The sequence below is a fragment of the Panthera onca genome, chromosome D2 (genome assembly GCF_046562875.1).
Source record: "Panthera onca isolate mPanOnc1 chromosome D2, mPanOnc1 haplotype 2, whole genome shotgun sequence".
Lineage (NCBI taxonomy): Eukaryota > Metazoa > Chordata > Mammalia > Carnivora > Felidae > Panthera > Panthera onca.
In genome coordinates, this window is record NC_138349.1 from 31,731,908 (window position 1) to 31,745,596 (window position 13,689).

At 34.0% G+C, this 13,689-nt stretch overlaps 1 protein-coding gene and 1 pseudogene across 9 annotated transcripts in view; both read right to left on the reverse strand.

The window, feature by feature from the left end:
• LCOR (ligand dependent nuclear receptor corepressor) overlaps positions 1-13,689 on the reverse strand; it is a 157,732-nt gene that overhangs the window by 52,923 nt on the left and 91,120 nt on the right. For 8 of the 9 annotated variants that reach the window (XR_013550539.2, XM_078434682.2, XM_078434681.2 and 5 more), the window contains 3 exons: positions 9,310-9,442; positions 4,484-4,771; positions 1,258-1,351 (listed from right to left, as the gene is read on the reverse strand). The exons of the other annotated variant lie outside the window; for it this stretch is intronic. Coding sequence is in view for 7 of the 8 variants with exons in the window: in XM_078434681.2 (XP_078290807.1) it covers positions 1,258-1,351; positions 4,484-4,771; positions 9,310-9,442 (515 nt within the window). In the remaining variant the exon portion in view is untranslated. The remainder of the gene's footprint in view (positions 1-1,257; positions 1,352-4,483; positions 4,772-9,309; positions 9,443-13,689) is intronic. 9 annotated transcript variants of the gene reach the window in all.
• On the reverse strand, positions 11,422-11,534 carry LOC132685725 (U6 spliceosomal RNA; annotated as a pseudogene).

A 13,689-nucleotide genomic window follows, 5' to 3' on the forward strand; every position in this document is an offset into this window, starting at 1 on the left:
GGACTTGGTGGCCAAGTTTAAAGTAATCTTAGGCGAGGGATTCATTTATACAAACCACACTTAAGCTTCTCCTACATGTGTCCTCAATTACACAATCCAAGTTTTCTGATATATAAAAAATGGAATCCAATGATTTGGGACCACAAGGACTTGTATCTAGTATAAACTATAGTGAAAAGGAGGGCTTAAGAAAAAAGGTTAGTAAACCATGCAAACTGCATTAAATCAAGAAGTTACTTTTAGATCGAATAAAGGAGGAGAGAAAAAGGAAAATGATGGAATTTTAGAGAAAATAAAGGCAGCATTTTAGAAGTCAGTAAAGGAATCCTTCAATTTGAAGGTAATTAAGAGGAAGATGAAAAAAGGTTAGTCCATTTAATGTGTACTTATTGCTTTAACACCTAAAAACTTTCCTATGTCGATATTCTAAAAGTTGATAAACTTAAATATTATCTAATTTAGCTTACCGAAGTGATTTTTCATGAATGAAGTTGATTTTTGGTCACAACACAAGTTTATGGAAATTCCTTCCCAATATGGCACTTAAACGTCTTCATTAATATCTGGCTTTTCTACATGGTTTCTATGTACATGTAGAGGGAGAATTAAGACAATTCTCACACTATAAAACTAGGTGGTGGGTAATCTGCTAAGAGTTATCAAAACTGAGCATATAATGTCTTGATAGCATAAGACGGTTATCCCAACATCTACAGTCTTAACCACTTAAAAAACAAAAAATACATACGATTATTTTTTCTGAACTGCCACACAGAGTTAAAACTGCAGTTCAAATCAACAAATAAAACAAAACCAAAACAAACAAACAAGAAAAAAACAAACAGCCCCCACATACCCACACATTTCATTAGAGATACCAAGTAAAATACTGGAGCCCAATTTTCATTCAACAACCTCCGCACACATACTACTGCCTTTACATCTGAACTCTGGAATTATTTAGGTTGGGTTTCCCACTCCCAAACACTCAACAACAGAAAGTCCCAAGACATTCTTGCCATATTTTCCATCATTTACTATTTGTACTAACTTGGCAAACCTGATCTACACTAGTCAATTCTGGACTTCACAGACTGTGCTTTTACTTGATCAATGGACTAAGCAATCTACTAAAGGCCTACTTATAACAACGTTACTCTGAAGAATTAATTTTTAAAACATATAAAGGAGATTTTCACCAATCTTCGATAAACCGTCCCCTATAAACTGTGAAATTCTACAAATATTTTCCCTTACCCGTTCCCTTGAGCACTGGAACAGCCTGGAGAATGGCTCAGGGAAGTGCTGCCAGCACATGGACTTTTCTTAGTGGACAGATCAAGTACACCGTCTGCAGAGACACAAACACACACCTGAGGATATTAAAAACTAGGAACAAATGTGAACTGAACAGACTAAAAATGACAAAGCAATAGGTCTAGTCAACCAAGCAGATACACTAGCTATATACGTAAGACAGGGTATCTTCCCTCCTAAAGTGACATACATTTAGCAAAGCTTGTTATATCTAACATCTCCAAAGGTTAAATATTTTATTAATAGGGCAAAAGAAAAGGTACAGCCAGCCTACCACTGAAGACATTAGGATATCGTCAGGTATTAGAAATTGCAGTTTACACAGTATGTAAATAGAACTATTAGACTTCGCTTTCGAAATGTGCCTTTATCAAAGCATATGAGATCTCAGTGCCACATCAGATTATAAAACCAAATTCCTCAAGAGCTAAGTCTACCCGAAACACTAAAACAAACATTAAAGTTGGATTCAGAAAATTTTATGTGACACAAATCATTTTGAAGCATAAGTTTATATGGTTAAATTATATGTATATACAAAATAGTCTGTAAGATGAATCAGATGTTAACTGTGATTTTCATGTGTCCTCATTACTCTTTGGACACATCTGCAAAAAACTGTATATCTGAATTCAATCTTTTGGAAAAACTCTTCAGAGATTCAAAATTCACTTCTTGGTATTTATAAAGGCAAGGTTTTTCAATTAATAAGCTGTTACAAACTGGTGAGCAAAGTTTAAGGAAAGAGAAGAATGAAATCGTCTTGATACTGATGAAAGCCTAGAGATTTAACCATTTTTTACTGAAACTAGAATAACAAATTCATGTTATCAGAACATAAAATTAGAAGACCTTCTTATCCCACAAAGACTTCTTTCCCTCATAGACATGTCTAGAAAAAAAAACTCATCTTCTAGACAACTTTTAAAGCTGCCATTTTGTCCAAAATTAACAGAGCAAGCTAATAATCAATGGCTCTGATTTTCAGCTGACAAGCAGAGAGGCCTTTCTATCTAGTTATGTTAAAAACTGCCCCAACATAGAACCTAAATAGGATTTGTGTCTGAGCACACTGTAACTCCTGATTTCAGGCTGTTAGAAATATGTGACTGAGCTTGTAAACCAAAAATCCCACACTCATCCAGAATAACTGTTGTCCTTTAGAGTCACTAATATTCTAAAAATATAGTTGTAATCTTATAAGGACACCAAGTTAACCCAATTAGACATCTAACAAGCAAACACACTGCTTAAAATATTTCCAACCAAAATATTTCCAACAAAAGACACTATTTAAAGACTTCCGAGCCTGTCTAATCATCAAATAGGCAACATATTTTAAGTCTACTTAAATATACTAAATATACAGTGGTTTCATTGAAAACACTTGAAAATAGATCTGGGAAATATAATGTTAAAATTCTGTTTCACTTGAAGTCTATACACTACAATCCTGTCATCTAGGTCAAATTCCTCTTCAGAGCATACGGTCACTACAATGTATCTCTTAAGTACAGCACCAACTAGAAATTAAATTAGACTAAGTGGTATCTTTGTATGTTAATCTCTATCCTTAATATTTTAAATACAACCTCTACACTGTCATTCTCCTATTGTAAACCTGAAGTTTTTAATGCAATATTTAGAGCAGAAAGATTTTTAGGGGCGCCTGGATGGTTCAGTCAGTTAAGCGTCTGACTTTGGCTCAGGTCATGATCTCACGGTTTGTGAGTTTGAGCCCCATGTCTGGCTCTGTGCTGACAGCTCGAAGCCTGGAGCCTGCTTCAAATTCTTTGTCTCCCTCTCTCTCTGTCCCCACCCCGCCCCCCCACCTCTCTCCACGCATGCACACTCTCTCTCTCAAGAAATGAATCAACATTAAAAAAAAAAAAAAAAAAAAAGACTTCTAATGAAAGCTACCAATCTTTGGTAAAGATAACCCTCAATAAAATAGAAAAGCACAATTTTGCGAATATGGTGACCAAAGGTACAATGATCAATGTGAACATATGACAATGAGGAATTCTACTAGGAAATCTCTGAGAATTTTGAGATTACGATTGCTGTTCTTTACCCAGAAACAGAAAAAAAGGAAAAGAAAAACTATTCAAAAATGTATTCTTTAAAAACCTAAAGCCAGTCCATTAAATGTAAATCCTTCTTAAATTACTTATAATAAGCAAAAGAAAGTCCTTTCTAAGAGGTTCTTCATACAAATTCAAACCTAATTTTGTAAAATGAACATGTATTTCTCACCAATAAATCCACACCTCTCATAACTTTCTGCACACTCTTAGGAGATATTCTAGGAAAATGAACTCTCACTAGAATAGACATCACCAATTTACAATCTGTAATGGGTCAAACAATGGCCCAGGTGAAATGCTCACTGCATCTCTGTGAAATTAAAAGTAAAAGGGATCACAACAAACCCCAAATATTTAATCTATTTAAGAGTAAACTTTTCTTAGATTCAAGAAATATTTGCTAGGCAAAACTGATAACCTTTTAACCTTGTCCCTTAATTAGGATCCTCACCAACAAATTTAAATTACCTTGGAAATATTCTAAGGTTAATTCATAATACAGTACATATACATATGGAGGTGCTTGTATATATACATGTATATCCATATACATATGGAATACACTGAACAACCTGCTGTGTCTACTGTCTTCCTCATTATATCTAACCCTAGGAGTTTCTTTTTTAAAAATGCAAACAATACACATTCTTGCCTTATAATTTCATTTGCAGAGTATAAATTCTACCTAACAAGATACATGTATTTCTCAGCTAGACGCTAATTCTAGAACACTGATGATCAGGGGAAACTTAATTTTTTACAGGGGTTTTAAAAACAATGGATATGGCAATGCTTTGTAAAACATAAAATATTTATATACATATCAAGTAACTTAAAGATCAGTAACAAGTGTAACCACCTAACTTTCCTGAGTGGTACACTGATCTTGACTACAAACAACTGATATATAATGTATAGTAGCCATTTTATCTGTACTTCTCTATGACTGCATAGTCAGGAATAATTTAAGAATCAAATTAGTTTTTATCCTATTGTTACTGGTGCCCTACTTGCCAATAATTTTCTTCTCCCCAAAATTATTCTGATTGGACAGAGGAGACCTTGACATCAAACCATACCTTGTTCGCTAGGTTCTGACTGAGACTTTCTGACAGTAAGGTCCAGAGGTGAGTCTTGGTCAGCCATGAGAAGTTTGCTGAGCACAGGGTTCTGAGTAGTTGCAGCCGTGGGAGAGGTGGTGACTGGAGATGCTTTCGGCAGGCTTTGGTTCTTTGTGCTATTGGGCTGGCTGGGGTCCTGAGTAGAGCTATTTTTTGAGGTATATTCAGCAGCAAATTGTTGGATCATTCGCTGCATGATCTCACGGGCCACTAGGGGAATATTGGGGTCGGAGACCCAGGGACTGTCTGTAAACAAAGATTTATTTACTTTTAAACTGGGACAATGTACTACAAAAAAAAAAAAAAAAAAAAAAAAAAGACAGCTTTCAAGCAAACATAAAATTTCATTTTTTTTCTTAAAACGCAATCTCCTAAAAATAGTATTCCCTCCCAGAATTAGATTTTTAAGCTCTAAGCTTATGAGCTGCAGATTTTTTAAAGTAAACTTTTCATAAAATCACTTCTAAACACCCCCCTCAGTATTATGAAATTAAATAAAGGGAAAACAAATAGTATATCTTATGGGCAAAAATCACTTACCTGATACAGAAATCTCAAACCTTTCTTTTATGAAATAATTACTTCTGTTTACCACCTATAGATTACATCTGGTTTTTCCTAGACCTTTCCTCAGCCATCTCTTCCTAAATTGTTGAAGAATGGATTACTCAGTTATGAGTACATAATCTACTTTCTGTCAAAGACTGAAGGCATAGCAAAACTGTAAAAGGAGATACTTAATATAAGGTCCATGACAGACTGGGGCCATAGCCTCACATTTTCAGGCTCATAAGAATCACTTTGAGGGCTTGTAAAAACAGACTGCTGGGTCCTATCCCCAGGGTTAACTGATTTAGCAGTTGTAGGGTGAGGTCAAGGACTGGCATTTCTACCAAGTTTCTAGGTGCAGCTGGAACCACTGGGCTCGGAGTTTAAAGGCCAGATCTCAAAGTTTAACACCATATATTTTCCACGAGTTCTTTAAATATACTCTGCCAATCATTAAACACAATAGCAAAGGAATTAATAAAATAAACTTATCAATTTCTAGTCCATGTTAATTTAAAAATAAAGACCATATGAATTCATTAACTCGTAGAACTTCTGGCACTGGGAGGGACCCTGAAGGTCAAATAGGGCAAAATAAAAGAGAAAATGTTTGGTATAAATATATCATCACATCTCTATCATTACCACACTCTCAGGGAGACTAAGCTTCTCAAGAGCAGAGATTATGTTTGTTTACCTCTGTATACTCAGCACCTAATCTTGCCTGGCATAAAGTATGCATTCATATTAGCTGAGTAATAAATGGATCAGTCAAATCAATCACCATCAAATAGTGTTTGTTTGTTTTTTTCTGTAGACAAATAAGGTTAATGTGTCTAAAGGGAAGTGACCTCTTCAAATCTGTATAGATGGTTAGTGGTAGACCCTTGATTAAAACTCTCCCCCTGATCTTAATGTTCCACCTGTGACCTTTACTTCCACACCACACTTCAGAGGTTTCAGAAGGCAGTTCCAGAAAACCTGAGTTTCTTTGGTCTTTTAAAGATCAACTACATAAGGTAAATTACTTTACCCATAATATGTTGGAGCTATAAGGTTGATTTATAAATTTAGAGATAAACTGACTCATTACAATTCAAACCTAAAATCTCCACAACATACACATCATCAAAACTTCATGGGACTCTAAGAATAATTTTTTTTCCCCCTGAAAAACAACATTAAATACCAGAAGAAAGTCTAAAGTCAGAATATTTAATTCTCTGGAGTTTAATGAGGTTTTTCTCTACCAGCAGCAACATTTCTGTTCTACCAAAAGTACTTCTAACCCCATGTTTCTTCTCTATAAATAGACTTGAGTGTGCTAGATGGTTTAAGAATCAAGGTATTCAAATAGGTAAGGTTCAGAAATTATTACAACCATGAATGAGTTCCTTAAAAATTTTAATAAACATTTTAGCCATACATTGCTTTTTTAAAATCTCTACCCACTGAATATTCTTATTAATATTCATTTAACTTTCCACTTACGACCTATCTTCCAAATAAAAGACTGTATATAATTTCAAGTTTTATATTTTTTCAAGTTTTATATATTAATGTATCTTCTTATCCCCTGTAACACATAAAGAAAGTTTTCAAATAGGCAGAGTTAAACTAGATTCATAAATATATAGATTTTTGAAAAATCAGGGATTTTAGAATAAAGACCATAAACTGCTACCTCTGAGCTTTAAATGGCTGTGGTGTATCTTGCCTCTTTGTTGAATGAAGAACATAACCATAAAACACAATTCATACTTACAAATTGATGACATATCTGTCATATGAATTTCTACATGTTTTGAAAAGTTTCCTGAACACATTTCATTCTTTCACTTACTTAAAACACAACTTCTATAAATCTAGACATGTCTTGGGGAACATGCACAAGTGAGTCAAATAAAAACCACAAATCAGATCAAAATTAACACTACAGGAAAACAAGTAAATGTTACATTACAGCCACTTATGTTTTTAAAATGCAAATCTAACTTTTAGAAAGTGTCAAATTTTCTAACACAAGTGACAAAGCTGGAAAAATTTTGATAATGATAGTTGAAGGTATACCGTTCATAAGCTAAAATTTATTACTGAATCCATACCACAAAAGCCTACTTTAATTGCATCTATGTTCCTACTTAGCTTTTAGAACCTTTTCATACTCATTTAAAACACACAATTTGCAATACTTGGAAACAAAGTATTAATAACTCCAAATCTCTGAACTATTTATTTAAAATATATATATATATGTGTGTGTGTATGTATATATGTATACACACACACGCGCGCGCGCGCGCGCACACACACACCCTTCAGACTAAATTGCCTGTCATATCTCTGCGTATTATATACATTTTTGGTATAACTTGAAGAGTACTAATGGCTTTCAGACATTTCCATGAAGATTAATATTTAAAAATATCAATATTAATACATAAAACAAGGGGGAAGGAACTTCTAATAGCAAAGCAATAGTTCTTTTTCTGAACATCATATGCCAGTATACAAATACACAAACTTAACTTTACATACAATTTCAGAGGATTCTCATCCCTAAAGTCTACCCTAAGGCTGATTCCAAGGTAAACATTCCTTCCCTCATGTATCCAAAAGTTTAATTTTAAAATAAAACTTAGAAGAACTTTAAGCTATTCCTACATGACAAAGGGATGGGACTAGCAGAGAAGTAGGCTAGAATTCTCTTTAGGAATATGCTTATGATTGGCCTTATTAACTCCCTCCAAGCAAAGACTGGATGAAAAGTGGTTTCTCCACATATAGGAAGAGGAGCTCCTCTTTGCAGATAACGAAGATTGCTGCAGCAATAGGCCCGTGACTCATTCAGTACACATCCTAAAGGACAGGAGCAGCAGAGGAGCTGTAAAGATATTTTATTTAATAAACTGACAGAACGAGTCTATCATTTATACTTTAATGTGAATTACTTTAATAAAACAATCAAATGTTTATACAACTAAGAAAATTACTATTTGGAACATAATTTTAGATTTCAGGGTACTTAGGGGATGATAAAGTGAGCATGGGAGCCTCAGTTGGGAGCTTCACGTCAGAGGGTGCTGAGGGTACTAAAAGTGAGGTGAGGGTGTACTGAAAAATTTAATTTTGCATAGGAAAAAAAAGGTGTCACTGAAAACAATAATCTCGTGCGTTCCTTAATTTTATAGGACACTTCATACTCCATTTTGAAAATACTGACCACATTAAGCAGAACATCAGCTGGTTTCCAACTGTAACCAACCAATCAGAATAGCACTTTATCAGACTTCCAACCACTGTAAAGGCAAAAATCACCCTTCAAATTTCAGAGGGGAGGGAATTCCCAGAAGAATGAGGAATATAAACTAGAACATATAAAGAAGTACTGAAGAAAGCAGAACCATTGAGTCTGCTGAATATTAAAGAGTATTCAGGGTCACAAGAGATTGTAGGACACTTTTTTAGAACCTATCACAGTAACCTCTGTCTCGGAACTAGAGGAAAGACATAACTAAGGAACACAAATCCATTTAGAATTTCTTGAAAGTAAAGACTTCACTAGAATGGATCATAGAGGGAAGGAAGCTTTCTGAAGGTCTTGGCCGATGGTAATTAGGCTTTGTGAATAGAGAAACAAAATGTAAATCATGTCTACAAAGGTTTTAAGGAGAAAGTTAAATTGAAAAATATAAGAGGTGGAGCTACTAAATACCACCTCAAATGTAAGGGGGAAAGTTTTATTACATAATTATGAATTCCTTTCTCTGATTTTAATAATTGAAAGAAGTTTCAGCGAAACAAGGCTCTATAAAGGAAATAAATGCCCGTAAATCTAATTTTAAGATACAACTTCACATCTCTCTAAATGAAATTTCAGCAAGTTATCACTAAAATTTTATACAGCTTTATGGTTATCTGCGATGAAAACTGTCACTATGTATGTAAGAAAATTTGACAAAATATATTAGTACTGAGACCTCAGAATTTTTCAGACTTTCCTAATACTTTCAGGAACTATTTAACAAAACTTACATGATTCCATCACTTCAAACTGAAAAAGAGGGAAGAAGAGTTGCCTTAACCTATTCCAAATTTAACTTGACCAAAGGAATATAAAGTGTGTTATCAACAAAGAAAAATGTTTTGAAAAGTAACTCTTTTTAAAAATGACATTAAAATTAAGAAAATATAAGACAAGCAGATGCTAAATGCCATTCTTCACTAGAACCAACCTTTTCTATAAAAGACTGCATTGAGGAACTCTTCTGCTTGTCTCTCGAATCGAATGATTTTTGCTTGCTCTTGTTTAAGCAGAGCTTCTTGCCCAGCTCCCGAAGCTGGTTCATCCAGACCGACTAAGTGTCCCTGCAAAAATATTTGGTGAAATATTTGCACAAAAATCTTTCCCCATTCAGTATCAAAAGCACAGATGCAAAATCAAAGACAAATGTTAGTAACAGATAAGACAAATCAGTTTAATACAATTAAAATATCTTAAAACTTAAAATCAGAATAAAATTTATCTCCACAAAAGTATAAAAGCAAAGTGAATGTAAAAATATACTTGTATCTTACAAGTTTTGTTTAAAACTGACAGATAAACTCTAATTAAAATAACATTACTAACGGAAGATTTTTCTTGAGCATTTAAATATGTCCGTTCTTATTACACCATACAGCAATAGTACACAGACATTCAACTCAGACAAAAAAAAAATAGCTTAAATCCTAAATACTATTTGAGAATCATGTTTGCCCTCCTAGTATAAGATGTTTTCTCCAGACACAAAACAAACATAATTTTAAAAGGGCCGTCAGAAGGGAAAACTCAAAAGAATGTATCCGAATTCATAATTCTGTGCCTATAATATAATTCATAAACTGTAGCTTTCAAATGTGTAGAGAGTTGTGAAATTAATACGTTAAAACTGGCTCTAGAAAACAGAATTTAAAAATATACTGCGTCACATGTTCTAAAGGTACACATTTCTATATATGCTTGAACATGCTTACAATATAAACATGTTAAGTCCTGATCACAAAGTTTCAAACTGCCACACTAGACTCATCCCAAAGACTCCCAGAATCTGCTCTCAGGCTGTAGGAGCACTAGACTAGGTAGACAATGCTTTGCATTTACTTCCACTCTTGTAGCTAATGAACAGGAGACTAAGTAAGTACATCTTTTAAGTGTTCTTTAAGTTCCAATGCATATAATTTACTTCAAATCACCACAATGTATCACCACAGGCATATATAATTCTGTCATGGAAAACTTAAAAGTACTTAGAAGTACCTAAAAGTACTCTAAAAAAGAAAATGGGGACACACCCTGACACAGTGAAAAGGAAGCAAACAGGGCACTGAAGGCACATTATAATCCACAATTTTCTCAAAGATTTCAAATACAAGCAATGACATGTGCAATCAGATTTTTATCATTTCTCCATTGTACAAACTGTGTCAACAGCACAACCAAAACATGTGTCTTTTGCAAAGACACATTTAGCACCAATTCTATATTACACTTTAATATGAAGAACTCTCTTGCATAATCAAACGAAAACAATCATCCCATAAAATATCCATGAGACACGTTAAGTCTGCCACATAAAGAAAATATTGTTATAAAGTCATTATAAAAAACATTTTCATTCATTCATTCATTCATTCATTCGGCTTCCCCAGCCCAGCATGGAGCCCAACCAACACGAGGCTTTAACTCACAACCCTGAGATCAAGACGTGAGCTGAGATCAAGAGTTGGACACTTAACCAACTAAGTTTATTATAGTTGTACTTGCCAACTTTATTATAGTTGTATTTGCCAACATTCTCTTTCGTGGCCTAAAGAAATTAATTTTTAAAAATGAATCACAAAATAATGTAATTTTGATACAGATTTAACATCTGAAAGGATCAGGAACGGGTACTAATTAGAGACCAATAAAATCCTCAACTGTATTATATTTTAATGGCATTTCATTGTTTAGTGATTTTTAAATTCAGACATTATATGGTATAAACTGTATTTAACCCCTCAGTCCTACATTCAGTAAGTTTAGTCAGACTTTCAGCAGGATATCTTTATTTTTCGTGTTTAAAAATGTGTATCTCAATGAGAGATGTTAGTTGAAGGACGCATTGTACACAGTGTAGTTTCAATGTGTTAAGCATACAGCTATCCCCATTGATTCTACACATACATTTACAAATACGTGTATCCTTTCCACGTCTTTCCAAGTTTTTATTTAAATTCCTGCTAGTTAACATACAGTGTAATATTAATTTCAGGTGTAGAATTTAGTGATTCAACACTTACATACAACACTTGGAGCTCACCACAAAAATAAGGAACACTTCACGAATCTGTGAATCTGTATCATCCTTGCGTGGGGGCCATGCTAATTTTTTCTGTATGGTTACAATTTTAGCATATGTGCTGCCAAAGCAAGCACAGAATATCTATACTTAAACCATGCTCAAATGTTGCATTCAGGCTACTTTCTAATCTAAATCAACTCATAGCAACTAACAGCACTCAGTAAGGAAGGTGTTACATGTTTTTTTCTTGAATTAAACAATTAATTACCAATTTTATCAACCTGGACGCTGAGACCTTCAGATAACTTTTAGTTGGTTCATCTAAATTATAGTCACACCAATTTGTTGTTTCCAAACAGTTTTACTGAGATATAATACACGTATCATAGAATTCACCTATTTAAAGTATAAATTCAATGTTTTTCATGTAGCTTCACAGAGGTGTGGGACCATCACCATGATAAAACTTCAGAATATTTTTGTACCCCAAGACATTAACAGTCACTCACTTCCCATTCTCCCACTTGCCCCAACATTAGGCAACCACTGTAGTATTTTCTGCCTCTCTCTACAGACTTGCTTATTCTGGGTATTTCACATAAATGGAACCGTGCAATATTCATGGTGTGTGTGGGTGTGTGTGTGTGGTTTCTTCCTCCTAGAATAATGTTTTCAAGGTTCACCCCATCGTAGCAGATACCGGTACTTCGTTCCTTTTTATTGCCAAATAACATTCCATTGTACTGATGTAGCACATTTTATCCATTCATCAGTTGATAATGACCATTATTTCTTTTTGGCTGCTATGATACAAATAATGCAGTCTTTAGTGTTTGTGTACAAGTTTTTGTGTATTTTCATTTTTCTTGGATATGTATTTAGGAGTGGAATTTGTAGATCATATGCTAATTATATTTACCATTCTGAAAAAGTACACTAAACCATCTTCCAAAGCCGGTGTACCATTTAATATTCCCAACAGCAGTGAGGGTTCTGACTTCTCCACATTCTCATGAACACTTGCTATCATTTTTATTACATCCATTCCAGTACACAAGAAATGGTGCCTAATGGTTCTGATTAGATTTCCCTAATGATTAATAATGTTGAACATCTAACTGGCCATTTAAATACCTTCTTTGGAGAAATGTACATTCTTATGCTTTGCCCAGTTTTTAATTGGGCTCACCTTTTTTTAATGTTTGAGTTGTAAGAATTCCTGATATATTCTGGATACAATTCCATTATCAGATTTAAGATTTGCAAATATCTTCTCCCATCAATGAGCTTTATTATCACTTCACTGATGCTACCTACTACTGTTAACAGTACAAAGTTCTTAATTTTAATGAATCCCAATTTGTTTTTTGACATTTGTGCTTTGGTATTATATCTAAAAAACTAGTGGCTGGCCCAAGATCATTAAGATTTACTCTTATGTTTTCTTCTAAATGTTTTATAGTTTTAGAACTTACTTTTAGGTATATGACCCGTTTCAAATAAACTTTTGTGTATGGTAAAAGGAAGGGGTCCAACTTCCTTTGTCAAAAATCACTGGCTATAAATTTTACTTCTGGATGCTCAACTCTGTTCCGCTGATCTACATATCAATCTGTAGGCCAGAAACACACTATGTTGATCATGGTAGTTTTGTAGTAAGTTCTGCTATTAGGAAGTGTAAATCCTCTCTTCTAAGATTGTTTTGGCTACTCAGGCATCCTGTAAATTTTTACATGAATTTTAAGATCAGTTTGCCAATCTCTGCAAAGAAGTCACCAGAAATCTTGGTAGGTTACACAGTGAATCTGCAGGGTATTTGGGGGAGTAATGCCATCTTCATAATATTAAGTGTTCCAATCCACGAACATGAGATCATACCTTTCTATTTATTTCGATCTTCTTTAATTTATTTCAACAATTTAGTGTACAAGTCTTAAACTTGTGTTAACTTTATTCCTAAGTATTCTATTCCTTTTGATGCTATAGTAAATGGAACTGTTTTCTTAATTTTCACGTTCAGACTATTCATTGCTATTGTATAGAAATACAATCAATTTTTTTAAAAATGTTGTATTCTACAACCTTGTTGAACTTATTAACTCTAATATATTGTGTTCTGTTGATTCCTTAAAATTTTCCATATACAACATCATGTCATCTACAAATACTTTTACTACTTCTTTTGCAATCTGGGTAACTCTGATTTCTTTTTTTAGAGAGAGAGAGAGAGAGAGCGAGCAAGCGAGCATACAAGCAGGGGAGAGGGACAGAGGGAGGGAGAGAGGGAGA